We start from the raw sequence: 22815 nt of genomic DNA on the forward strand, positions 1-22815 counted from the left end.
GGCGACTGCTTAAAACAATTGCTTCTCCAGGGGAACCAACAGGGCGTCATATGACCACGGGTAACCATGGCTACGGTCAGGTAGGCGGAGCCGGCTGGCGGCGTCCCCCTCCGCTCCGCCCTCTAACAGTTTATAAATTAGCCGATTAGCAGGCGCCGGAGCAGCGGGGGTTTCGCTCGGACAAACAAGTGCCGCCGCCGCCGCCGCCGGGACGCCGGGACGCTGGGACGCAACATGGCGGTGGACGTCAGCAAACAGCCGCGCTCTCCCCGCTTCTCCGCTCCGGCGCCGCTGTGAGGCGACTTTCCAGGGTCGGCTCGGGTCGGTCGAGGGCTGTGTGTGTGTGTCCGCCCGCCCGCCTGCCTGCCTGCCTGGTCGACAGGAGAGAGTGGCCGCGAGAAGGCAACTGTTTGACGGGAGCGGAAGAAGATGATGAACCGGCGAGCAACAGGTAGGAGACAAGTGCGGCGTGTGTTCATCCGCCGCAGCCGGTGTGGCGGCAAACCGCACAACGCCCCCCTCCGCATCGCATACAAAGTAGAGCCCGCAGCTTTTGCTCTCAACTGTCGACTGCTTTTCTCGTTTCGAGCTGTGTGAAACATGCCGCCACCGGCTCTCCCCAGAGACCGCCGTAAGTTCTGGGGGGTTAGCTGTTGTGAACATTCTTGGTGGGCGGGTGATTTCCGAGAGAATAAAAAAAATAAAAAAATAATAATCACTCTCCCTCGTCGTCGAAAACTTATTTCCAGACGTCCAGGAGTCGGTGGCGGAGAGCTCTCCCTCCGCGTCCCCGCCGCTGCCTCCAGATCATGTGCTCTACTCGGGAGCTGTGCTCTTCCCCGGTGGGTATCATCATCATCATCATCATCATCATCATCATCATCATCGTCACTTATCATTCCTGCTCAGGACAAATTTGTCACGCTGGAAAAAGTAATAATAATAATTAAAAAAAAAACAAAAAAAACACGTTGGTTTTTCTCACAGTAATCCCTGTCTCAAGCCTGTCTGTGACCCTGACCCACCTTCCCTTGCAGCCCTTTATAAATTAACTTTATTTTTTTGTTGTCGTGCACCAAAAATTAAAAAAAAAAAAAAAAAGACAGAAGAAAAATCAAACAATAAGCACAAATAATAGCGATTGTGCCCTTGTGACGACGTAAAGGTCACTGATAGCCCTCACAGGTGAGCGACAACGACCTCACCCCAGCCAAACGCTGATCTTTGGACTGCATGTAAAGTTGTAATTTGGATAATAATTTAATTAACCTCGACGGATTCACTTCCATGGATATTCAATATTTTTGCTGTTTGGGACACAAAGGGAGTCCCTTGGGATTATTTTAACACTTTGTATATGAAAGTTGCAGTGGGGCTAGATTCCTTCAGGTCGTGCACTCCCCGACGAGCCTTGGATGTAAAGTTGTAAGTTTCGCAAGAATGCGACGCGTAAGAAGGGGAAAAAAAAGGAAAAAAAAGGTGCTTTTGATGTGTTCTCCTCCCGCTCCAACACCGTCCAGTGATTTCTGCCGTTGCAGGTGCTTTTGATCAGCACGGCCGCCCTTTGATGGTGTTCCCGGTGGACGGCCAGGCCAGGCTGCTGTCAGAAGTCAGCAGCGCTGAGGTGGTGGACTTTGTCAACTACTTCCTGTACCTGCACAAGTACGTGGACTCTCGTCACGTCACTCCGTGTGTGTGTGTGTGCGTGTGTGTGTGTGTGTGTTGCCTGTCCTCTTGTGTGCTTGGTGACCTGACGTTGGCATCGTTGCGCCGCCGCAGGAAGAAGCAGGAGAAGGAGAGGTCGGTGTCGGTGGTGGCTGACCTGAGGCAAACCTCGCTGGCTGCCACCAGGTTCATCGCTGAGACTCTGCTTCTCCTGGAGGTATGTCCCCCCCACTCACTTTGTCCTGTCTGGTCATAATGATAACCAGAAATGCCTCTGAATGTCTTTGTGGTGAAGGCTGACAGATTTATTCCCAGAGCTATGTCTCATTCCAATAAGGCTCCCAAGAACTTTGGCTTTTATGTAAACTTCCTCCACAATGGTGAGGAAAGTGATTCTTTTCTCTCTCTTTTTTTTTTTTTGTAAAAGATTACGCAACAATGCAATCACATGACCATCGCGGATGTTGTTGACAGTTTTCCAGCGCGTCCACAGCTTAAATCAGAATTCAAACAAAGTTTGTTTGGTTCTGTGGGACCAACAGAACCGGCTTTGTGTCTTTACAAATCTAGTGCCTGCAAATATGTTTGCACAGATGCTTGGCTTTTCCTTTTTTTTTTTTAATCGGCGCACCGTTCCGAATGAAAGAATACTATGCAGAGTTTCCTCCTTTGCCGAAGCGCAGCGTGACAAAAGGCTTCGTTTCTCATGTGATGTTCTTCTGTGATACGCGCTTGCTGCTCTGAATGGAGCCCTTCAAGCCGCCCACTGCTGAAAGACAGTGGCGGCGACGCCTGGCTTCCCCCCCCCTCCCCCCCCCTCCTGGCTCTTCTAAAGCCGCCGTTAGTCTCCATGCGCTCCAGAGTTTTCGCTTGCGCTGCATCCAGCCACCGTGCATGTATTTCTTTCTTTCTTTTTTTAAAAAGGTTCCGTCATGTCTCTCGCACATCTTTCATCTTTGCGTATCTGCTTGTTTGTTTGTTTCTTGTGTATAGATTGACCTGAACATGTCTCCTAATTGCTGCGATGAGTTGAAGTTTTCTTTCCGTGGCAACAAATTGGAAGCAGCAACAAATTGTTGTTGTTGTTGTTGTTGTTGTTTATTCGTTTGGTGCTCCAACTGTACACTACCAGTCAAAAACACCTTCTCATGCAATTTCTTTTCAACTTTCTACACTTTTATTGTTCCCCGCATCATTCCATGTGTGTTTGACTGAAAGAAAAGACATTAAATTCATAGGGGCGTGCACAGCTGAACCGCTGTGACACACACACACAGAGCAGCCTGTTCCTTTTGCACGTAGCGCCGTCTGAATAATGCATGGCGTGCCTGAGCGTCGTCGCTCCCCTGCGCGGCGGGAAATCGATGCGGTGGCGCTCCTTCTCACTGTCGCTTCAAGCTGTGCAACGTTTGTTCCAGGGACGCTGCAGGGGTTTCTACCCGAGCCGAGTGTTGAGGTTAGCGGCGCAGAGCGCGTCCCGTCTGTGGCCGTAATGGAATTCCTCCAGTGATGTGTGCGGTGCGGTGCGGTGTGGTCACATGCATGGCTGGTCACATGCTCGCTTATTTAATAGAGGGGCCACGGTGAAATTGCATTTAAAGAGTGCAATTATGTAGTAATGCCGCAGGTCTGTGTCCAGATCATCTGTTCCTTCCCCTTCGGCAGGAAGATTTGTGGACTTATTTTCTGGCCTCGCGTCTGGCCCGCCTCGCATACCAACATGTTGATTTGATTTATCTTCGAATTGCACACCCACCAGAGTTTACGTGCACGTTGGTCCACCAGAACGCAGCGTGATTGATGATGGTTTTCAGAACCGATGGATTTATTTCCGATGATTGATCGGAGGCGGACGGTGCTTTGCCTTTTAAGCGCTCCCTGCAGAATTAGCAGGCGAGCTGTTGGAATTTCAACGTTTAGATTGCACATTAGCCTCCAAACAAGCAGACTCGTGTCTGCATGTTGCCAAGCGTCCTGATGCGTTTGCCTCTCCAGCACATGCAGATGGTCCACAGCGCCTATTTAATCCAGCCCAGGAAGAAGGACGCGCTCAAAGTGTTGCTGAAGCTCCTGGCCCAGTCCAAGTACTCCTCCTCCTCTCTGAAGGTCAGTCGGCCGGCCTCACCGTCCAGTGCTGGGTCGGTGCTCCACCTCGTGTCTTCACGCCTCAACCAACTCACCTGTGGTTGTCTGCAGAAAGTCCTTCTGAAAGACGTGCCGGAGCTGTCCAACCACATCGACCGCAGCCAGCTGACGGCCCCGCTGGGCGGCTACCTGGTTTACTGCCACCAGAGTTGGGTTTCCTTCATCAAGGTAATCTGCTTGTAGCGCCGCTGAACTTTACTCTGAAGCCCCTTTCCCACTGGCCCAAAAAAACAGTTTAAACCCGCTAACAGTCGGCATTTGGTGGCGGTGGGGAAGGCTCACCGACGTCGTTGCTCGGTTCCGCTCCTCCTCATGGCTGTGTCACCATTAACTGCAGGGTTGAGGTAGGGCTGTGCCATTAATTGATTTTAAATCGAAATCAGTTTTTTTTTAATAGAAATAGAAATCAAAAATCGAGTTTTCAGAGAAAAAAAAAATCAGGATTTTATTTTTGACCAAAATCGCCCAGGCCAAGGTTGAGGCTTCCCAGACAGTTGAAACCAGCCAAAGTCCTCTTTCCTTGTCTTCTACTGTATGTCTGCTCCCGTCACCATTTTTTTTTTTTTTTTATTATTATCATATCATCACAAACAGACATTGTTCGACATTACATAACACGGTGCATAACATGAATCATGCACTTTTGCTCCGCTGCTGTTTAGATTCAGCAGAGTTATGCACATCATTCCAGCTGCGTTGCAATCAGAGCCATCTGAATTTAAAAAAAAAAAAAAAAAGCAAACGCAATAAAGGCGTCTTATGACCAGCCAGAGGTCTGAACACAAAGTGGGATTGTGGTTGGTTTTTTTTTCTCCCCGCCCTGTCCTATGCGCCCATGTAGAGCATCTGCCTGTGTATGAGTCTTTGTGCACAATCAAACACTCGGCCCCTGCGCTTGCGTCCGAAGGAGGCACACGAGCGTTCACCCGACGTCCAGATCCTCCAGCCGCGGTTGTTTGCCCTCCGCAGCCGAGGGCGGAGGGCTGCGTGCGTGGCGAGCGGCCGTGCGTCCGTGCGTCCATTGTCCGTTACCTTGGAGAAGCTTGACTGAAGGCCTCGCGTAACCAGCTGACCCGATTAGCAAGTGAAAGGAGCCCCCCCCCCCTCTTGTTTTCCATGTCATTATACATTCTGTCATGTTCAACTGGGCCACTTGGACGCAATGATGGGATTCATTAAAGCGTGGGCGCCTCCAGCAGGACCCACTGAGGGGGGACGGGCCGGCAGCCCCCACAGGGCCTGCATTCACTTTGCAAACACTGGGCTCTGCCTGACATCCACCACCACCGTTATTGGAGCCACTAACTCACTGGGAAATGATCTTTACAGTCTTAAAGGCCCCATGTTGTGCAGTCCCTGCGCATCCTTTACTGCTTTTACTGGCTCCACTTGTAACAAAAGTTACTAACAAGCCGTGTTCTCAAATATATGAGCAAGATGTGTGTCATTATGAAGCAAAGAAAAAACACATTCAATAAGTATGAAAGGTGGCTGTTTTTGTGAAGAATTTAAGTTATTTGAGACACTTTTATTGTTTCCTCCATAATTCCATGTGTGTTCGTGCGTAGTAGTTCAGTTCATGGTGTGTCCAAACTGTTGACTGCTAGTGTGTATGAAAAAGTTCTAATGCGTGGCTGGAATTGCGCCGTCCTTGCAGGAGATCGACGCCTTCGTCCGGGAGTTCCTGTCTGTGGTCCAGCGGCTTCCGCACTGCATCTCCAGCCTGCACGCTCTGTCCCGCCGCCCTCTGCCCTCCACCTACAGCGAGCTGCGGATCTTCTGCACTGCCAACGAGGCCACGTTCCTTCAGCTCAGGAGGTCGGGCACAGGAGACGCTTGCTTGTATTCAACTGCTGCTGCTGCTGCTGCCGCTGCTGCCGCCTTGGAGGGCCGAAAACTTTAATCAGCTCTTGCAGCAATATGCTTTAGTGAATTGTGGAATTTCTGTATCACAAATTGCTTTTGTCACAGGGAGTGCAGCACATCTTTGGCGGCAGAATGAAGTGCAAAAAAAGTCTTCATTTAAAAAAAAAAAAAAAAAAAAAAAAAATCAAGATCTTGCGTAAAAGGTGAAAAATTCAGCTCCTCAGTGGGCGAGTAAGTAGTCGCTAATCCTGCACACATAGGCGTCTGTCACATGATGCAGTGGAAAAAGACACAGCAGGCATCTGGACGGGGAAACGTCCTGAAATAATGAGACCAACCAAAAAAAAAAAACCTGTCAGCTGCAGTTGGAAGCGTCCTCAAGTAATTTTCCCTGAAGCTAAGAGGCAGTAATGACAGTACTTAGTGCAGCCGAGCTGGTAACAAAGCAGCAGCAGCAGCAGAGCAGTTTATGTAAGCCACTCCCGACACACACACACACACACACACACACACACACACACACTCTGTCACTGCATCCACTCCTGAGACTGTTCCCATGCTTGTGGCTGCAGGGAGCTGGGCCTGGATCAGCTGCTGTGTCACTGTGAGGTGGTGCTGGAGAAGCTGAGGTTCCCCGAGAGGGACCCGTGCTACCAGGCCATGGCCGGCACCGCCCTCTTCACCCACACCGCCTTCGACATGCTGCAGAACCACAGCAGGTACGGCAGGAACCCGCACCTTTTGTTCTCCTCCACTGTGGTTCACACATAGCAACACAATCAGCACTCACAATACACCACAGCTATGTTGCACAACCGGCAGCGGCAGCAGGAGGACTTGTCTTGCTTCGTGTAGAAGTGTTAATCCGGCCGGTTGTGTTCTCCCTCTCCAGGATAACTGCGGCCCTGGAGAAAGTGGAGCTGCTCTGGCAGCAGGCCTTCTGCAAGGCCCGGTTCCAGCTGCAGAGGTTCCAGCTGTGGGAGGAAGCGCTGCAGGTCAGTCGGCGGACACGCGTCTGAGACCTGGAACACGTCGAGTAAAAACGTTGGCGTTGTTTCTGAAGCAACGCCACACAAAAAAACTGGGTGGGGAGGGGAAATCAGCATTTTTCCTTTTTCACAATTACAAGTAATGAGGGTTTGTGCTGCAATGCTGTTTATTCTGTTGAAATTTGCCAAAAAGCAATAGTTGAAGTGGGGCTGCAAGTTTAAGTCTAGTGAATATCAACAGGTAGAATGTGGAATGTGGCGCCATCTCCTGGGTGCATGGAAAAGAGATTTTCTTCTTTTGTTTATGAAAAAAAAAATCTAGATTTTTTTTATTTTTATGTTTTCCTCTTTATTTCTTTTTTTTTTATGAAGATCACAGACCAGATCCAAACTCTGCATGGAGAGAGACTGCAGCCTTACAACCTGGAGTTCGCCAAGGACGGCGCCAGGGCGGGGAAGCTGGTGACGGAGTTTGAGTCGACCATCCACACCCCCGCCATGGTACCTTGTTTTTTTTTTTCCTTTTCTTCTTTTTTCATCAACAAACATTCCTTCTTCAGACTCCTCTAATTTTCAACATTTGTCTCCACGCTGGCCGTTGTGTCTCCAGGCTCTGGTCCGCTGTGCCGAGGATGTGATCCACACGCTGGAGGAGATGCTGCCCTTCGGCGGCCAGCCACCGGACCCCTGCATCCTGGAGCTGGAGAGGCTGAAGGAGAAGCTGCACTCTGCCGTCCACTTCATCCTCCAGACCCTGAGAACCGTCGCCAGATACCACCACAGCCACAAGAAGGCAGGAACCTCTTCCCCTCCACGGTGGCGATCAACTGCCGGCGTCTCCTGCTGACTGTCCCTCTGTCACCCCCGTCACAGGCCAGCAGGTGGTACAGCCTGGTCCTCCACGAGAACTTCCTGCAGGATCTGCTGTCGGGCCTGCGAGACGTCGACCCGGCGCAGAAGCAGCGCAGGAACTGGGGGACGATGCCGGCGTGGCGGCACAAGATCTTGGCCTTCCTGGGTAGGAATCCTGCACCGCTCATGGAGGAGCTGGTCCATCTGGCCCACCTGGCCAACATCATCCCCGACGAGCAGGTCCAGCAGGCCGGCAAGCAGCTGTCCCACAGGTGAGCCTAGACCAGGCATGGGCAAACTACGGCCCGGGGGCCATATGTGGGCCATTAAGCTTTTTATTGAAAAAGAATTTAAAATTCTTACAAAAGAAAGAAAGAATAAAGAAGAAATAAATATAAGTAATATCAGTTTTAACAATATATATACATATATATATTACTTATGTTTTCTTGCTTTTATACAGGCAACCAGGGCAAAGCTGAATTTTGTAAAGAGCTTTTTTTTAAGCTGCTTGTTGTAGATTTTTCAGGCCGTGTGCACTGTTAAAAACAGCTGCTTTCCGCTGATCAGGTGCCTGACTCTGAGGAAGCTGCTCATCTCCTCCGGGCCGGTGGCGGTGGACGAGCTCCAGCAGGCCCTGCAGTGGCAGTACGAGCTGTTGCGGAGCAGCCACCTCAGCCCCCAGCCTGTCGTTAACATTAACGAGGGGGGTTTGAGGGAGGAGCCCCCCGAGTGTAACGGCGTGGGAACGGGCGGCCGTCTCCTCCCGGCCACGCCCCCTTCGCCCGCCGCTGTCTGCAGGCTGGCGGCGCAGGCGGAGGGGAAGCCCGCCTCGCTCAGCTCCTTCGACTCGGGCTTTGACGGCGCCGCTGGGAGCAGCCAGGTGGAGGCCTGCGGGGGGCGAGGGGGCGGAGTCAGAGGAGGAGGAGGAGCGGAGGGGTTCTGCGAGTCCGTCCAGTCCCTCAACTTTGAGATCAAAGTCAAGCGCTCGGCTCCGTTGTTACCCAGCAACCCCTGGCTGGGCCTGCCGGTGGAGGACCTGGAGGACCTGTACACGGTCACCGTCACGCCGAGCCCCACGCTGCAGAAGAGACACCTGCACTTCCCGGACGTCCCGGACGTCCCGGAGCCCAGCGGGGGCGCCGGTCCCCCGGCGGGCAGGTGTCGGGATCAGCCCACCCAGACGGACAGAAGCAGCAACAGCAGCAGCAGCAGCAGCAGCAGGCCGTGGACTCAGAGCAGCCGCCTGGAGGACGCTGAGCTCAGCTCCATCGGAAGGATCCTGTCCAGCACCATGGAAGGAGGAGACAAGTCCCTGTGCACCACGGAGGGGCTTCCCACAATGCTCTGGGACTCCTACGACCTCCACGAGCAGAACCAGGATTCAGTCCACGGGTAACGACCCTCTTTCAAGGTGGCTTTTTAAAGGTTCATGGGTACGGAAGAGGAATGTGTAACATTTGTAGATTCTTAAAAAGAAACTGCGACATCGACATCAAGTGGTTGCATTGTAGACTGCAGTGCTCCTTCACTACCCCTCCCCCTCCCTCTCCCAAGCTTGCCAGTGAAGTACGGTGGCCTGCAAGCACAAAGTTTTATTGGACTGCGACTGCACTCTTTTATTAATGTATTTATAGGCAGAATGTTAAGCTTTTACCAATATAAAATTCCTAAATAAAGCCGAACATTACACTCAGCAACTAACGACAATAACGTTGCGTTTCCAGTTTGACCGACGTCTCCCTGAAGGACTGGGACGTCAAGGAGCAGGAGAACCTGAAGCAGGTGGAGGAGATCTTGGAGAGGACGGATGAAATACTGGAGGTGAGCTGCTCTGCAGATTGAGTGCCATCTAGTGTCAGGATACAGAAACTGAAAAAACTGTTTTGGCGCAGAGAGAAGAAAATGTTCTGGCCCAGGAGGCGGTGCTGGATGCTCTGCTGAGGTCTGAGGAGCAGGAGAACCCGTGGCGGTGGGACAGCGAGGACCAGCTGGGAGTGGTAGGTGGCTGGAACAGACATTTGTTGGCAGTGATAACAATAAGAAATAATAACCGGCTCTCCTTCTCCCTGCGCTTCGTCTTCGCTCCAACCGTGAAGATGTGGTCCAGCGAGCTGATTGAAGCTGGTGTCCTCGCCCCGGACGACTGTCTCCTCCCGCCAGAGTGCGACGGCCTCAGCGACCCCGGACCCACCACGGCCCGGACCTTAACACCTCCCAGCAGGCCCGACCTGCTGGCGGAGCTGAAGACGGTCCAAGTCCTGGACGAGATGATCGTGGAGGAGAACCGCAAGATCCAGCGGTTCCGCCAGGAGGAGCGTCAATCCCCGGAGGAAGTGGAACCTCCAGATCCGACCGCGACGGCCGGGAGCAGCGACGGGGAGCCGTTCCGGGTGACACTGGAGCAGGAGAAATGGGAGGTGGAGAGGCTGGAGAGGAGTTTGGAGCAGGAGCAGACGTTGAGAAAGCGGAAGGGTGGCAGCACCAAGAAAGTGGTCAGATGTTCCATCATGGTGAAGGCGAGAAGTGAGAGCCAAGAGGACGAGGCGCTCTGCAACCAGCTGCTGAGGACTCGCTCTCCCTCCCAGGAACCCACTGACCTTCTGGATGTTGGAGGAGGACCTGCTGGTGCCAAAGAGGCATCAACAGCAGAACCTCTTGACCCCTCAGTCCAGTGTGAAGACGAGCTATCGACCTCTGAGGAAACCAGCTCTCTCAAGAAGGTTCCGCCAGATAACGAAGACCATTCACAACATCCAAGAGGCTTTGACGATGAATATGGAACTATTTCCAAACCTGAAGCCTCCTTAACTCCAGAGATGAAGCCTGACGACGGAGCGTTTGACCCCGGGGGTCATCGACACCTCCTGCCTCCCGTGCCGATGCCCAGGAAGGTTTCACTTCCTGTTAACAGCACGGCTGAAGAAGACGAGACCTCCTGTCCCACCGACGCTGGCCCTCCTCAGTCCTCAGACGACGGAGTTCTTCACGCTGGAGCTCCTCAGTCCACAGACGCTGCAGCTCCTGAGTCCTCAGACTCAGGACCTCTTTGGCTCTCATATACTGGAGCTCCTCAGCCCTCAGACACTAGAGCTTCTCAGCCTTCAGATACTGAAGCTCCTCAACCCTCAGACGCTGAAGTTCCTGAGGCCTCAGACGCTGGATCTCCTGAGCCCCCAGACGCTGGATCTCCTGAGCCCTCAGACGCTGGATCTCCTGAGCCCCCAGACGCTGGATCTCCTCAGCCTTTACATACTGGAGCTCCTCAGCCCTCAGACACTAGAGTTCCTCAGCCTTCAGATACTGAAGCTCCTCAACCCTCAGACGCTGAAGTTCCTGAGGCCTCAGACGCTGGATCTCCTGAGCCCCCAGACGCTGGATCTCCTGAGCCCTCAGACGCTGGATCTCCTCAGCCTTTACATACTGGAGCTCCTCAGCCCTCTGAAACTAGAGCTCCTCAGGCTTTAGATACTGAAGCTCCTGAGCCCTCAGACGCTGGATCTCCTCAGCCTTTACATACTGGAGCTCCTCAGTTCACTGGAGCTCCTCCGTTCACGGACGGTGGAGCTCCTTGGCCCACCGACTCACAGGGTCCCACAGAGTTGTGGACTCCAGAAGATGCTGCCAGCATCGAGCAGTCGGACTCGGCTGTCGATCAGAACTTGGTGCTGGATGCAGATGTGAAGAACCTCAACAACAACAACAACCACCGCCCACCACAGGAGGAAGTGGACCTGCCTTTAGTCAACGTGTCCCAGACGGTTCCCTCTGGAGATGTTGGAGATGACTGCGTGGAGGCTCCGCTCTGGGAACAGGCTCATCTTCTCCCAGCGGAGCAGAACCAGACTTTACCTCCAGCTGACCAGAGCTTGTCTGGACCAGAACTTCTGGAGCCCGACTGCAGCTGGAGAGGCGACAGCAGCGAGGACTCCACTGATGGTCCTCAGGGATTTGACGTGGTGAGGATATCAGGCTCCAAGTCTCCTTCTGGACTCGGCCAGCTCAACGTCGACGTGAGAGAGGTACAGTGGTTCTGCTGCACGTCACCACTTGAAGTGCAATCAATCAATCAATCAATCAAACTTTATTTATAACACACTTTTCATGCAAAGAAAATGCAATGCAAAGGGCTTGACAAGGAATTGAAACGTGACAGAAATGCACCAGATAATAAAAATCCACCCACTTCTCCCAAACACTGAACACACACACACACACACACACACAACACATAAATGCATTAAAACCACTGGAGGTGGAAGAGTCCTCCAGCAAGTCTTGCTCCTCTTTCTGGTATTTCTAGTTTGATTTTGTTGCGTCTGCAGATGACGGACTTCCCGACTCCCATCGTGTTTGACACGGGGTCGGGTTTAATGAAAGCAGGATTTGCGGATCAGGACTTCCCCACCGTGACTTTCCCGACCATCATCGGCGTGCCAAAGTATGAGGTAGGAGCTCCAGGGGATGGACCAGGTTTTTTTTTTTAAACTTTGTTTTTAAGCAGTATTGTTTTTTTTAAAAAATATTTCCTGCTCCCTGCACGCAGCGGCTCTGCGTGTGTGTGATTTGCTTCCAGCTGATATTCCTGTTTTTCTCTCCCCATCCAGGAAATAATGAACGGCCGGCTTGACAGGGAGACGTACATCGGCCACGACGCCCAGCACATGAGAGGCGTGCTGGCTCTGAGGCATCCCATCAAGAACGGAATCATTCGCAACTGGGACGACATGGAAAAGGCAAGAAGGGAATTTCTTCTTCTCTCAATACCATCAGGAATTTGTTTTTTTCTCTCTGTCCTGTGATTGGGCTTCACTACAGCCTGGTGTGTGTGTGTCTGTGTGTGTGTTCAGATTTGGCAGCACACCTTCCGGCAGCTGTGCGTGTCGTCGGACGAGCACCCGGTGCTGCTGACCGAGGCGGCCATGAACCCGCTGGAGAACCGCCAGCGGGTGGTGGAGATCATGTTCGAGAGTTTCAACGTGCCCTTCGCCTACGTGGCCCTGCAGGCGGTGCTGGCGCTCTACGCAGCGGGGAGGACCACCGGTCAGCTCAGGGAAAACGGACACTGTGGGAAAAAACTGGAGCGGAGATTAATTTTCCATCTGGGTATTTGTGTCCTCCTCCTGTCTGCAGGCGTGGTGTTTGACTCTGGAGACGGAGGCAGCCACAGCGTGCCCGTCTATGAAGGATACTCGCTGACTCACGCCGTGCAGCGCTTCCCCCTGGGCGGCGCCGACGTTACCATGCATCTCAAAAAGGTATCTGTACAAACTGTCGTCGTCGTCGTGGTGGTGTCCGGTGTCTGCTGTCAAGCAGCAACTTTATGTCGCTTGCACTGGAAGTGAGCGAGCGTTGATGGAAGTGGGCCATCTTCATTCCTTCGTCCCCTCTGCTCCCTCCAGCTCCTGCAGGAGCAGGGCGTGTGCATGCGCACCACGGCCGAGATGGAGATTGTGCGCGAGATGAAGGAGAAGTGCTGCCGCGTGGCCCTGGACTACGAGGCGGAGCTGAGCGGACGGGGCGGGGGAGGGGGAGGGGCAGCGAGCGGAGAGATCCACTACACACTGCCGGACGGCCGGATCGTCACTCTGCACACGGAGCGCTTCAGGTAAAGCCTGAAGCCCTGTGCAGCTCATAAACGTGTAATAAAGCACTTATTAACATCAAGGAGGTGTTAACATCTACATGATGTTGATCTACAAACATCATGTAGATCACTGGAAATAACCAAACTGTTCATAACATCTTGTTTTTTTTTTTTTTAATCATTTTTCCTTCTCTTTGCACTCCTTTTTGTTGCTGTAATAAGCAAATTTCCCCAACGTGGGATTAATAAAGGTGTTCTTTTCTATTCCATTGTCTTCTATTCTATTCTATTCTATTCACCACCTCCTCTCTCTCCCCCCCCACCAGTGCCCCAGAGATTCTCTTTAAGCCCGAGCTGATTGGACGGGACCATTGTGGGATGCATGAGAGCCTCTTCAAGTCCATCCTGAGCTCAGACATCGACCTGCGGCGCAGCTTCCTGGAGAACATCGTCCTCTCCGGTAACACAGACTCACTCTCTGTCTTTCTTTCTCTCTTTTTCTTTCTTTCTGATGTGAGTTAGATGCTCCAGGAATTGGATGGATGGATGGATGGATGGATGGATGATCAATAAGTAGTGTATTTATCCTGACGGAAATTCAGTTTCTCAGTCATCGTCAGTTGCATCATCATTGCAACGTGAAGATGTGAAGTCTCTGCAGACTCCCTTTTCCAAAGTGACAAAGCATCGGCCTTTAATATTGGCCTTATATTGGCGAGCCCCTCCCCCTCCCTTTAGAGAGGCCAGCTGCTCGTCACTGTCTTCCACTCTTGTCTTCAAGCTTTTAACCTGGGACTGTGTCTCCCTGAAGGTGGCAACACGCTGCTGCCGGGGCTCCCCGAGCGGCTCCAGGCTGAAGTCGGGGCTCTGGTGCCCTCCGAGTCGGGGAAGGTGGTCCGGGTCGGCAGCCCGCAGGACCGGGTCTTCTCGGTGTGGAGGGGAGGGGCGGCGCTGGCCAACCTGACCTCCCTGGCCTCGTCGTGGATCAGCCAGGAGGAGTACGAGGAGAACGGCCCCCAGATCGTCTTCAGGAAGTGTTTCTGAGCCGGGATCGTCTCCCCGTCCCTTCTCCGTCCGTCCGTCCGTCTGTCCGTCGTCCGTCCGTCTGTCTGAACCTGATCCAGTATATAAATGAAGTGCGTCAGTCTGGATCGGTCACTTTCCTGAGTTGAGCTCCACTACTTTCCTGTTTTCTATTCAAGGGACTAACAATTGAAGCTGGTCTTTGATTCACGTCTGCCTTTTTCATTTTGTACTCAAAACAAGAAGGTCGAGGGGCGTAAAGTGAGCGCGGTGCTGCCTGTCAAAGTATATTAAGCTCATGTCTTAACCGTGTCGTGTATTTATTGAGCATTTTAATGAGTTAATGTCAAGTTTGTCATATCAAATTATCTCTAATGGACACGAGGGTGACGGTTGGTCCCCGGTCTTTCTTCAACCGCTGTCAGCCCTCGACGTCCAGTGGATTATTGTGGAAAATATCTCTCCTTCCTTCCTTCGTCCCTCCAGCGAGCAACATTGGAATGAAAAGACTTTAATCCCACCTCCTCCTCCTCCCTCTTCCCCCGAGCTAATTTTTGCTATTATTGCTATTATAGTGAGCGTTGGACACTCAGGAAATACCCCTCACCTCTCTGCAAAATAAGCAGAGGGTAAAAAGACAGCAGCTGCAGGTCCGTTTGTTTTTCACTTTGAATGCTGCTTAACTTTCATTCCATTTTTTTTCCCCCCTTTTGTGCAGATTCTGATCTGAGGAGTGTTTGATTATTTTGTAGTGACTCGCCTGCATTGTTGCTTCATTTTGACTGGGGGGGGTTTCCTGTCGTGTCGCAGCTGCTTGGAATTCTGGCTAAAGCACGTCAGCCCTGTCTGCTTCCACTTTATCGTCTTTTTTTTTTTAAATTGTAAATTAAGATTAGATTAGATTTTTGCTGTGTGGGTTTTGGTTGCACCTCTTGTCTGCATGTTTTCTGTTTGCCTCGCATGTTTTATTTCTTTGCTTTTCTTGGCGGACTGCCTTTCTGAAGATGCAGGGTTGTCATGTGACCTCTGGGTGGGGGTGGGGGGATTATTATGGCCTGGTGAGGCTCCTGTCGTGGACGTCTGGCTGACGGGCAACTCGTCACCCAAATCGTGTCATTAATGTCATTCCTATTTTTTACAATAAATATTTTAATTGACAACTTTTCATGTTTGACATTTTCTCCTTTTTGGGGTTTGGTGGTCGACCAAGGGGTCAGATTTTTAAGATCAAAGGCAGAAACTCCACTTTAATGTTAGAACGCTGTTACTGTTTACTCAACATGTTCCAGTTGGAGCTGAGTGAATGATCTGAGGGGGGAAAAAAACAAAAGAAAATATTTACCAGCCATACATCTGTCCTGTTGTCAGAGTAAAATCAAGTTAGTTTCTGCTTATTTTTCCTTGTTTCAGCAATTTTGCACAGATTTACTTTCAACACCCCATAATATGCAAAGAAAACGTCACCTTGATCATATTTTCTGACTTGAAATGGAAAAAAAAAAAAATCCTTCCTTCCTGTCCTCTTCTATAAAAGTTTGGGCTAGAATGTTAATATTTGCCCTTTGTGATGTCACAAACGATGCTGACACAAAGTCCAACGAAACGTTGAGATTTTCTTTAGTTATTGAGACTAAACACAAACCGAACAAAATCATACTCATAAAAGCATCAAAAAGAAAAACTTTCAAAATTACATTAGAACGAATCACTCAGCAAATAGAAAAGGCATCAGGTGGAATTAGCAGGAAGCTGTAAACAGAAGGCTTGTCATGAAATCCACGGTGAAAAATGTGGAAACGAAAAGAATGTTGGGTAAAAAAAAAAGTGACATTGGCTCCCTCTGGTGGACACAGCTTCATATTACACCGTACTGTGACGGCGTTGCCATGGCATCCTGATACCAACAGACCGTGTTCGCATCTTGCAGCCCTGCAAAGTCCGGCCAGGTTTGTCCGACTTGACCGTGGTTGAAATAACTGCTGCTGCTGCTGCACAGGGAGGAGATGTACTGCATCCAGGAGGAGAGCCTCATCAGGCGCATTTTCCGCGGGATCCAGCTGGAGTGCACCATGAGGGGACACGCCGTGTCCGAGACTTTGGTGGCCGTCATGGTCAGTGAACCCGACCCGCTGTGCTGATTGGGCCTGGATTCACACAGAGACGTATTTCATTACGTCGCATTCCTGTGTTTCTAATTTACTGTACATACTTTACTGACACGTCGCCCAGTTGTGAAAGTGTCACAGCCTATGAGAACCTCTTCCCTCTATAATCTCAGGTGAGGGCTGTCGTGCTGGACCCAACCAACGGGTTCAGCGCGTGCGGCACGCTGACCAGACAGGACATCGAGAAACTGAAAGATGTGAGTCACTAACTCTTGGATGTGACTACTATTGGTGTTCATTTCACTGTACCCTCTTCCTCTCTCTATTCCCTTGCACTCTCCTCCCAGCTGTGTCTGGACAAACTTCTGGCCGAGTGCAGCCCGTCTCTGGACACCGTTAAAATGCAGGTGTACTTTGGAACGAACCACAGCCCCCGACGTGAGCGCCTCACTCATCAACGCATTAAGTGCCAGCTGTGAACAGATGCATGATTCGTTTAGATGCCACCAAATTTTACACACTGGGCCTATAAGTTAAAGGTTAAGAGGAGATTTTGAAGAAGAAACAGCGCCATCGAGTGGTTACATTTTAGATTGCAGCGTCTTTCACTCTTCTTCCCCCCCCTTCCTGAGCGTGCCAGTGAACTACAGTGCTTTTCTTGCGGTGCAGCCGAGTGCCTGGAGAACCTCCGGCGGGTGGTGGAGTCCAGGCTGAGCCCGGTGAGCAGGGAGATCACCGACAGCCGAGCCAAGACGCGGGAGGAGCTGGAGGCTCTGCGGCTGAGGCTCATCTCCTACATCCTGCTGAGGTCCAGCATGGGCTCGCCCACCGACGCCGGCGCCGTGCAGGAGGCCACAGGTCAGCTGAGCGCGCTCACAGTGCAGCACCACGCCACCACCTTCCCTCGGCTGATCTCCGCCCCTCCCCCGCCGCAGCCGCCCTGCAGAGCGTCCTCCCGGCCAGCGAGCTGGGGGCCTTCATGGCGCTGCCCAAGAAGGACAAGGAGCTGCAGCTCAACGAGCTGGCCATGCTGGTCACGGGCATCCGACTCTTCAACAGAGCCGGCGGCAGAGGACAAGAGGAGGCCGACCTCAGCCAGCTGGGTACGTGGAAGAAGACACAACAGGTCGCTGGGACACTGGGACGACCAGAGAGGCGGGTTATGATTAATGAGTTACTTTGAACACTGACGACCGGGAGTGAAAAATTGTCACCAAAGTGAATGTCACCAAAAATGCACTGTCCTGATCCGTGACGCCTCCCACGACCTCCCGCAGTCCCTGCGGCGCTGAACGAAACTCTCCCCGTGACGGGCAAACGGATCGAGGCGGAGCTGAGCGCCTCGAGGGATTTGGCCTGGAAGTACACGGCGGTGCTGGAGAAGAAGCTGGCCGACGGCGAGGCCCAGCGGCAGGGCGGCGAGACCCCCGTCGCCCTCCTCAGACAGGCTCTCTACAACGTCAGGCAGCACGAAGTCTTCCTCAAGAAGCTGCTGGTGGGACGCCGCCCACTGGAATCCTTTTTATTTATCCATCTGTTACTCTTTCAATTTGTCAAACGCACACTTTTGACCTTGTGACCACTCCCACCAGGCGGACGCACTAGTGTGTACCAAACGCGTCGACATCCTGCAGGGGGAGCTCTCGTCCAAGATGAAGGTGCTGAGAGAGACCGTGAGAGGAAAGACAGCTGTGCACACTGCACAAGTTTTTGTAAGCGCTGGTTTTATGCTTTATTTATGCATATTTGAATCTATCTGTCTAGCTATCTATGTAGAAAATGCTAAATTTATGTTATAAGTAATACATTTCTGCTAGAATGATGCTTTATGTTGAGGGCAAATGATAAAACTACAATAAACTCTTTTACTATCCGTGCCCCTCACAGCCGCTGTTCAAGGCTCTGTCCAAGGTGTGGTACAGCCTGGAGGAGGAGGCCGAGCAGCTGAAGATCCTGCACAACATCATGCTCAACCTGCAGCCCTTCAAGGCCTCGCAGGCCAAACTCTTCACGGCCAACCCGCTGGACACTCTCGTGAAGGACTGCCAGGTGAAGACGGACGAGCAGCGAGCCAGTGAGACCTCAGGTACCGGCTGGTGTCGTCGATTCACTCTTGTTTTTTTTTTTCCTATCTTTGTTCTCCTGATTGGCTCTTAATTTTTCCGCGTCTGCCCTCCCAGCCGAGCGCATCGTCCCTGCCGAGATGAAGACGCAGGAGTGGCTGCTGCCCGAGACCACGGTCAGATTTGACGAGCTGCCGCTGGAGTACAACGGATTCTGCGGGTACACGTTCGTGACCAGGGACGGGCTTCTTCTCCCAGGTGTTCTTCTCGTCGTGCGTCCATATCACGGATGGAGTCGAGCCTGAAAGGTTGCCATGTTAATTCACTTTGTCTCGTCCTTTTTGCAGGAAATCCACACATCGGCTTTCTGAAACACAAAGAGAAGCTCTATGTTTTCAGCTCCAGGGAAGCCGCCTTGAAGTTTGCCTCCAACCCAGAGGACATCATCCTGAAGGTGGAGGAGAAAGCCCAGGCGTCCCCAGAACTTAACCGGCTCCTCCGGCTCAACCTGCAGTTTTCCAACATCAGCTCCTCCTCTGGGGTCAGCGTCCTCGCAGAGCACTGAGCTTCACTCGAAATACGCCCACTTTGAGGAGAAAGAGTTGCGCCTTGGTCATGATGGAGGTGTTTTGTTTTGTTTTTTCCTCCCCACAGATGCTTCCAGGTGAGAGCTCACATCCTGCAAAGCCCATTATCATGCACGACTGCGGCGCGCAGACCGAGCTCCACCCAGTGGAGAGCAACATTGACAGGTCGTACGAGTGGAACGAGTGGCAGCTGCGGAGGAAAGCCATCAAACTGGTGAGCCGGGGCGCGATGGGTACAGGGAAACGCACTCAAGACAGGTTGTTTTTTAAAGGAGTAGTTCACCGGAATAATCAGATCAATAGGCATTCTCCAACCTGTACAACCATTCTGGAGTTACATGGAATGGGAAAGAATTCCCAGACCTAACAGCATTTTTTTAAATTTTTTTTTAAAAATAATTCCAGGCCGATCTGCAGTCCAAAGAAACTCATTCGACGCAGACCATTCTGAGCCACCTGAGGAGGGAGAACTCCTCGCAGACCTGGCTGCCCGGCACTGTGGCCTCCCAGACCAAGAGAGACGGCAAGAGCAACGTGCCCAGACCTCACGTCTACCTGGCAGGTCTGAGGGGCCAGAGGGACGGACGAGTGGAGAAGATCATCCTCACCAGACCCGTGGACGAGTAGCCGCCCAGTCCAGCTCACTGCGACCAGAATAAAACCAAAAAGAAATGAAAACAAAACAAAATAGAAAATAAAAATACAACTTTCATCAGTGTTTGTCAAATTTGCTGAAAGACTTCTGGGCAACATCTGGTCTGTTACTATGGGATTTCTCATGCTTAAAATAACAGCAACATTTTGTCACATTTAGCTTCAAATCGTGTTTCTAAAAAGTTGTGTGCATTGTTTGCATTTTTTTTTTTTTTAGCACATTTAACACTTTAAATCTAAATGTTAAATCTAAACGCTAAATCTAAATCTAAATGTTACACCTAAATGTTTCGGGTGAAACTAAACATTTAGCTAATATGCAAATCTAAGCTGCCGGCAACCGGAAGTACCACAATAAAAGCTCGACGATGTTGAACTCTGTTTTTAGTGTCAAATAACGAATAAACAACTATCTTTTCTGGAGAAACTGCCTCTCGGACATTGTTTACGGTGATTCTAAGTACCCAAAATGACAAACCCGTTTGGAGATACTGTATTTTACGAGTACCTTGAGTGTTTAGTGTCACTTAGTTTTGTGCGGGACTTAAGACCTGTATCCCCAACAACCAGCCACGAGGGTGTGGCTTATGAGAAAAATAGCCGGACAAGTTGTCACGAGCACCGGAAGTCCTCCGTAACCGACGTCACCCTACTCGGTAACGATGGACAGAGACGGGCAGCTCGCGGGTCTCAAGCAGGCGGTGAGCCGCAGTCTGGACGCCTCCAGCGGGAAGCTGCACGCCCTCAGCCGGGACATCTGGAGCCGCCCGGAGCTCGCCTACGAGGAGACCGAGGCCCACGAGCGGCTCGTGGACTTCTTCCGGCAGGACGGGGACTGGAGAGTTGACAGCCACTTCGGGCTGGACACCGCCTTCCGAGCCTGCTGGAGGAGCGGCGGGGCGGCGGCCAAGGAGGGGGAGGAGGAGAAGAAGTGGGTCAACGTGGGCTTCCTGTGCGAGTACGACGCCCTGCCCGGGATCGGACACGCGTGTGGCCACAACCTGATCGCCGAGGTCGGAGCCGCGGCGGCGCTGGGGCTCCGAGCCGCCGTGGAGGAGGCACTGCAGCAGCTGCCGGTCCATGTGGAGGTGATGACTCAGTGTTTTTACGGCAGACAGAAATGCTGAGGTGGTGTAGTACCGTACCCCCGCCGCCAGGGAGCATCCACTCATGAAAACATACGTTTGCCCCCACCCACTCCTACAGGTGACGGTGCTGGGAACCCCGGCTGAGGAGGACGGCGGCGGTAAAATAGACCTGATGAAGGAGGGGGCCTTCGAGGGCATGGATGTGGTCTTCATGGCCCACCCCCTGCAGGTCGACGCCCCCTATCTGCCTGTGATTGCAGAGCACGAGTAAGCTGCCACTTCAATTTCTTCCCTGTTTTTTTTTTTTTTTTTAAGGCAAGAAACTGGAAATGTACCTTTGATATTTATTTCAGAGTCATTGATGATTATTTAGTTCAAGTCATAGTAAAAATATAGTTGGCTAATTTCCCAATTTTTAACTGTTTACACGATCTTGGGCAGCTAATTCAAAACTTCCGAAACAAACGTTGATCCATTTTCATCCCATTATATATTCAAAAGAACGCTCACGATCTCTGAAAGAGAGACAGCTGGCATATGCAGCCCTCTGTTTGCAGCCACCAGCTGAAACTCCGCATTGTGCTACGTTCACTGACCTCAGCTCAGTCCTGCCTCCTCCCTGTGTGACGTGCGGCCCACTGTCTTGCCAGCGTCTCCATCAAATACCACGGCAAGGCCTCCCACGCCTCCGCCTACCCGTGGGAGGGCGTCAACGCCCTGGACGCAGCCGTGCTGTGTTACAACAACTTGTCTGTGCTCAGGCAGCAGATGAAGCCCGACTGGAGGGTTCATGGTGAGAAACCGGAGGCACCCTGCGCTCCTCTGCCACGCACATCTTCCCAGAGCTGCGTTGTGCTCCGTGTAAGACGGCGTTGTGCTGTGCAGGTATCATTAAGCACGGCGGAATGAAGCCCAACATCATCCCTGCCTACACCGAGCTGGAGTACTACCTCAGGACTCCCTCGCGGGCTGAGCTGGTCCTCCTGAAGGAAAAAGCCCAGCGATGTTTCCGATCCGCTGCTGAAGCAAGCGGCTGTAAGGTGGATGCATAGAGCAACATGAGGGCTTCCATTTTCCGAGTGCAGATATATGCTCTATATATTTTATCATTGCGATTGTCAACCTCTGCAGGTTGAAGTGGAGTATGCCAAAAACGCCTTTGACAATATCTTGAGAAACAAAACCCTTGAAGATTTGTATGCGGCAAACGGCAAAGCTCTGGGAATGGAGTTCACCACCGACGAGGAAGTCCTGAGAAATGCTTCAGGTGAGAGCGCCGAGCTGGGGAAAAAAAAAGAAAAAAGAAAACATATTGCACACCTGTGGTCAAATTTAACAGTATGGTGTAGCGTTAACGCAGCTCCTGCTCTCTGCTCCCTGCAGGCTCCACAGACTTTGGCAACGTGACGTTTGTGGTTCCTGGTATCCATCCGTATTTCCACATTGGCTCTAAGGCCTTGAACCATACGGAGGAATACACGGAAGCTTCCGGTACGTTGAGGACGTCGGGCCTGTAATCTTGCGACCTCGCTAGTTTTTGTTCCCAAAAGGAAACGGCTTTGCTCTAGTTTCCCTTGAGGGATTTTATCTTTATTTCTTTTTTTTAATCATTCCACAAACAGCCAATAACCTTGGAGCGTGCATGCCAACAGTGTATTGATATAGCACAACCAAATACCACGAATATACCAGAAAGCTGTCAATGTTTGCTTCTCAACTCTGTTTGCTGTGGGCCCTGTTCAAACGTGGTCCGAAGTACAGATGTGAACTGAAGTTCTTGCTTCCGCAGGCGACGACAAGGCCCAGTTCTTCACCCTGCGGACGGCCAAGGCTCTGGCCATGACGGCCCTGGATGTGCTAATGCATCCAGAGCTGCTGCAGGAAGTGAAGCGGGAGTTTTCCGAGGCCAGGCTGAAGGAGGAGGGGAGTGGCTGACTGACGGCTGACTGACGGCTCGCCCACTGCACGCAGCTGCACACACTCAGGATTACCGGCTGTCGTCTTAATTCAGCACTTTGCACTAATGTTTCTGTAGGTAAGCAGTCTAGCTTTAAAAAAATGTTTATTTTGTTTGCACTAACACATGACACCTCGTTGAGCTCATGGCATGTCAACACAGGAGTTATACCTTAATGAATGAATTATGACCAAATTAAAAGTTATCAAAGATGTCCTTTCTCTTAAATGTACT

General features: G+C 51.6%; 3 protein-coding genes across 3 annotated transcripts; all 3 read left to right on the top strand.

Moving 5' to 3' along the window:
* Nucleotides 1-741: 741 nt before the first annotated feature.
* Nucleotides 742-15287, top strand: LOC142879636 (uncharacterized). Its single transcript, XM_076013011.1, has 22 exons — nt 742-842; nt 1539-1662; nt 1780-1882; nt 3661-3771; nt 3862-3978; nt 5468-5628; nt 6249-6395; nt 6569-6671; nt 7038-7166; nt 7276-7458; nt 7539-7789; nt 8088-8912; nt 9245-9341; nt 9413-9517; nt 9617-11539; nt 11843-11965; nt 12125-12253; nt 12368-12560; nt 12651-12775; nt 12920-13125; nt 13431-13564; nt 13916-15287. The coding sequence occupies exons 2-22, from the start codon at nt 1568-1570 to the stop codon at nt 14146-14148; spliced, it is 5493 nt and encodes a 1830-aa protein (XP_075869126.1). The 5' UTR covers nt 742-842; nt 1539-1567; the 3' UTR covers nt 14149-15287.
* Nucleotides 15288-16026: 739 nt separating this feature from the next.
* On the top strand, nt 16027-19711 carry cfap206 (cilia and flagella associated protein 206). The gene is made up of 12 exons (XM_076013012.1): nt 16027-16238; nt 16406-16489; nt 16580-16670; nt 16902-17090; nt 17168-17335; nt 17510-17727; nt 17825-17944; nt 18120-18318; nt 18413-18553; nt 18643-18836; nt 18950-19096; nt 19288-19711. The coding sequence occupies exons 1-12, from the start codon at nt 16131-16133 to the stop codon at nt 19507-19509; spliced, it is 1881 nt and encodes a 626-aa protein (XP_075869127.1). The 5' UTR covers nt 16027-16130; the 3' UTR covers nt 19510-19711.
* A 379-nt stretch (nt 19712-20090) lies between these two features.
* LOC142879638 (peptidase M20 domain-containing protein 2-like) lies at nt 20091-22795 on the top strand. The gene is made up of 7 exons (XM_076013014.1): nt 20091-20624; nt 20743-20891; nt 21275-21417; nt 21510-21664; nt 21756-21891; nt 22008-22115; nt 22414-22795. The coding sequence occupies exons 1-7, from the start codon at nt 20199-20201 to the stop codon at nt 22557-22559; spliced, it is 1263 nt and encodes a 420-aa protein (XP_075869129.1). The 5' UTR covers nt 20091-20198; the 3' UTR covers nt 22560-22795.
* Nucleotides 22796-22815: the final 20 nt, after the last annotated feature.

The sequence above is a fragment of the Nelusetta ayraudi genome, unplaced genomic scaffold (genome assembly GCF_046127955.1).
Source record: "Nelusetta ayraudi isolate G7.1 ecotype Tasmania unplaced genomic scaffold, CSIRO-AGI_Nayr_v1 ptg000140l, whole genome shotgun sequence".
NCBI lineage: Eukaryota > Metazoa > Chordata > Actinopteri > Tetraodontiformes > Monacanthidae > Nelusetta > Nelusetta ayraudi.

What these genes read in the sequence shown, in the direction of transcription:
- cfap206 (XM_076013012.1), top strand. Translation starts at nt 16,131, where the DNA reads ATGTACTGCATCCAGGAGGAGAGCCTCATCAGGCGCATTTTCCGCGGG. An exon ending in ACATCGAGAAACTGAAAGAT is followed by an intron (nt 16,490 to 16,579) that starts GTGAGTCACTAA and finishes CTCTCCTCCCAG; the next exon opens with CTGTGTCTGGACAAACTTCT. An exon ending in GGACGGGCTTCTTCTCCCAG is followed by an intron (nt 18,554 to 18,642) that starts GTGTTCTTCTCG and finishes TCCTTTTTGCAG; the next exon opens with GAAATCCACACATCGGCTTT.
- LOC142879636 (XM_076013011.1), top strand. Translation starts at nt 1,568, where the DNA reads ATGGTGTTCCCGGTGGACGGCCAGGCCAGGCTGCTGTCAGAAGTCAGC. An exon ending in GTTGGGTTTCCTTCATCAAG is followed by an intron (nt 3,979 to 5,467) that starts GTAATCTGCTTG and finishes CCGTCCTTGCAG; the next exon opens with GAGATCGACGCCTTCGTCCG. An exon ending in ACGTTCCTTCAGCTCAGGAG is followed by an intron (nt 5,629 to 6,248) that starts GTCGGGCACAGG and finishes TTGTGGCTGCAG; the next exon opens with GGAGCTGGGCCTGGATCAGC.
- LOC142879638 (XM_076013014.1), top strand. Translation starts at nt 20,199, where the DNA reads ATGGACAGAGACGGGCAGCTCGCGGGTCTCAAGCAGGCGGTGAGCCGC. An exon ending in AGCTGCCGGTCCATGTGGAG is followed by an intron (nt 20,625 to 20,742) that starts GTGATGACTCAG and finishes CCACTCCTACAG; the next exon opens with GTGACGGTGCTGGGAACCCC. An exon ending in AGTCCTGAGAAATGCTTCAG is followed by an intron (nt 21,892 to 22,007) that starts GTGAGAGCGCCG and finishes TGCTCCCTGCAG; the next exon opens with GCTCCACAGACTTTGGCAAC.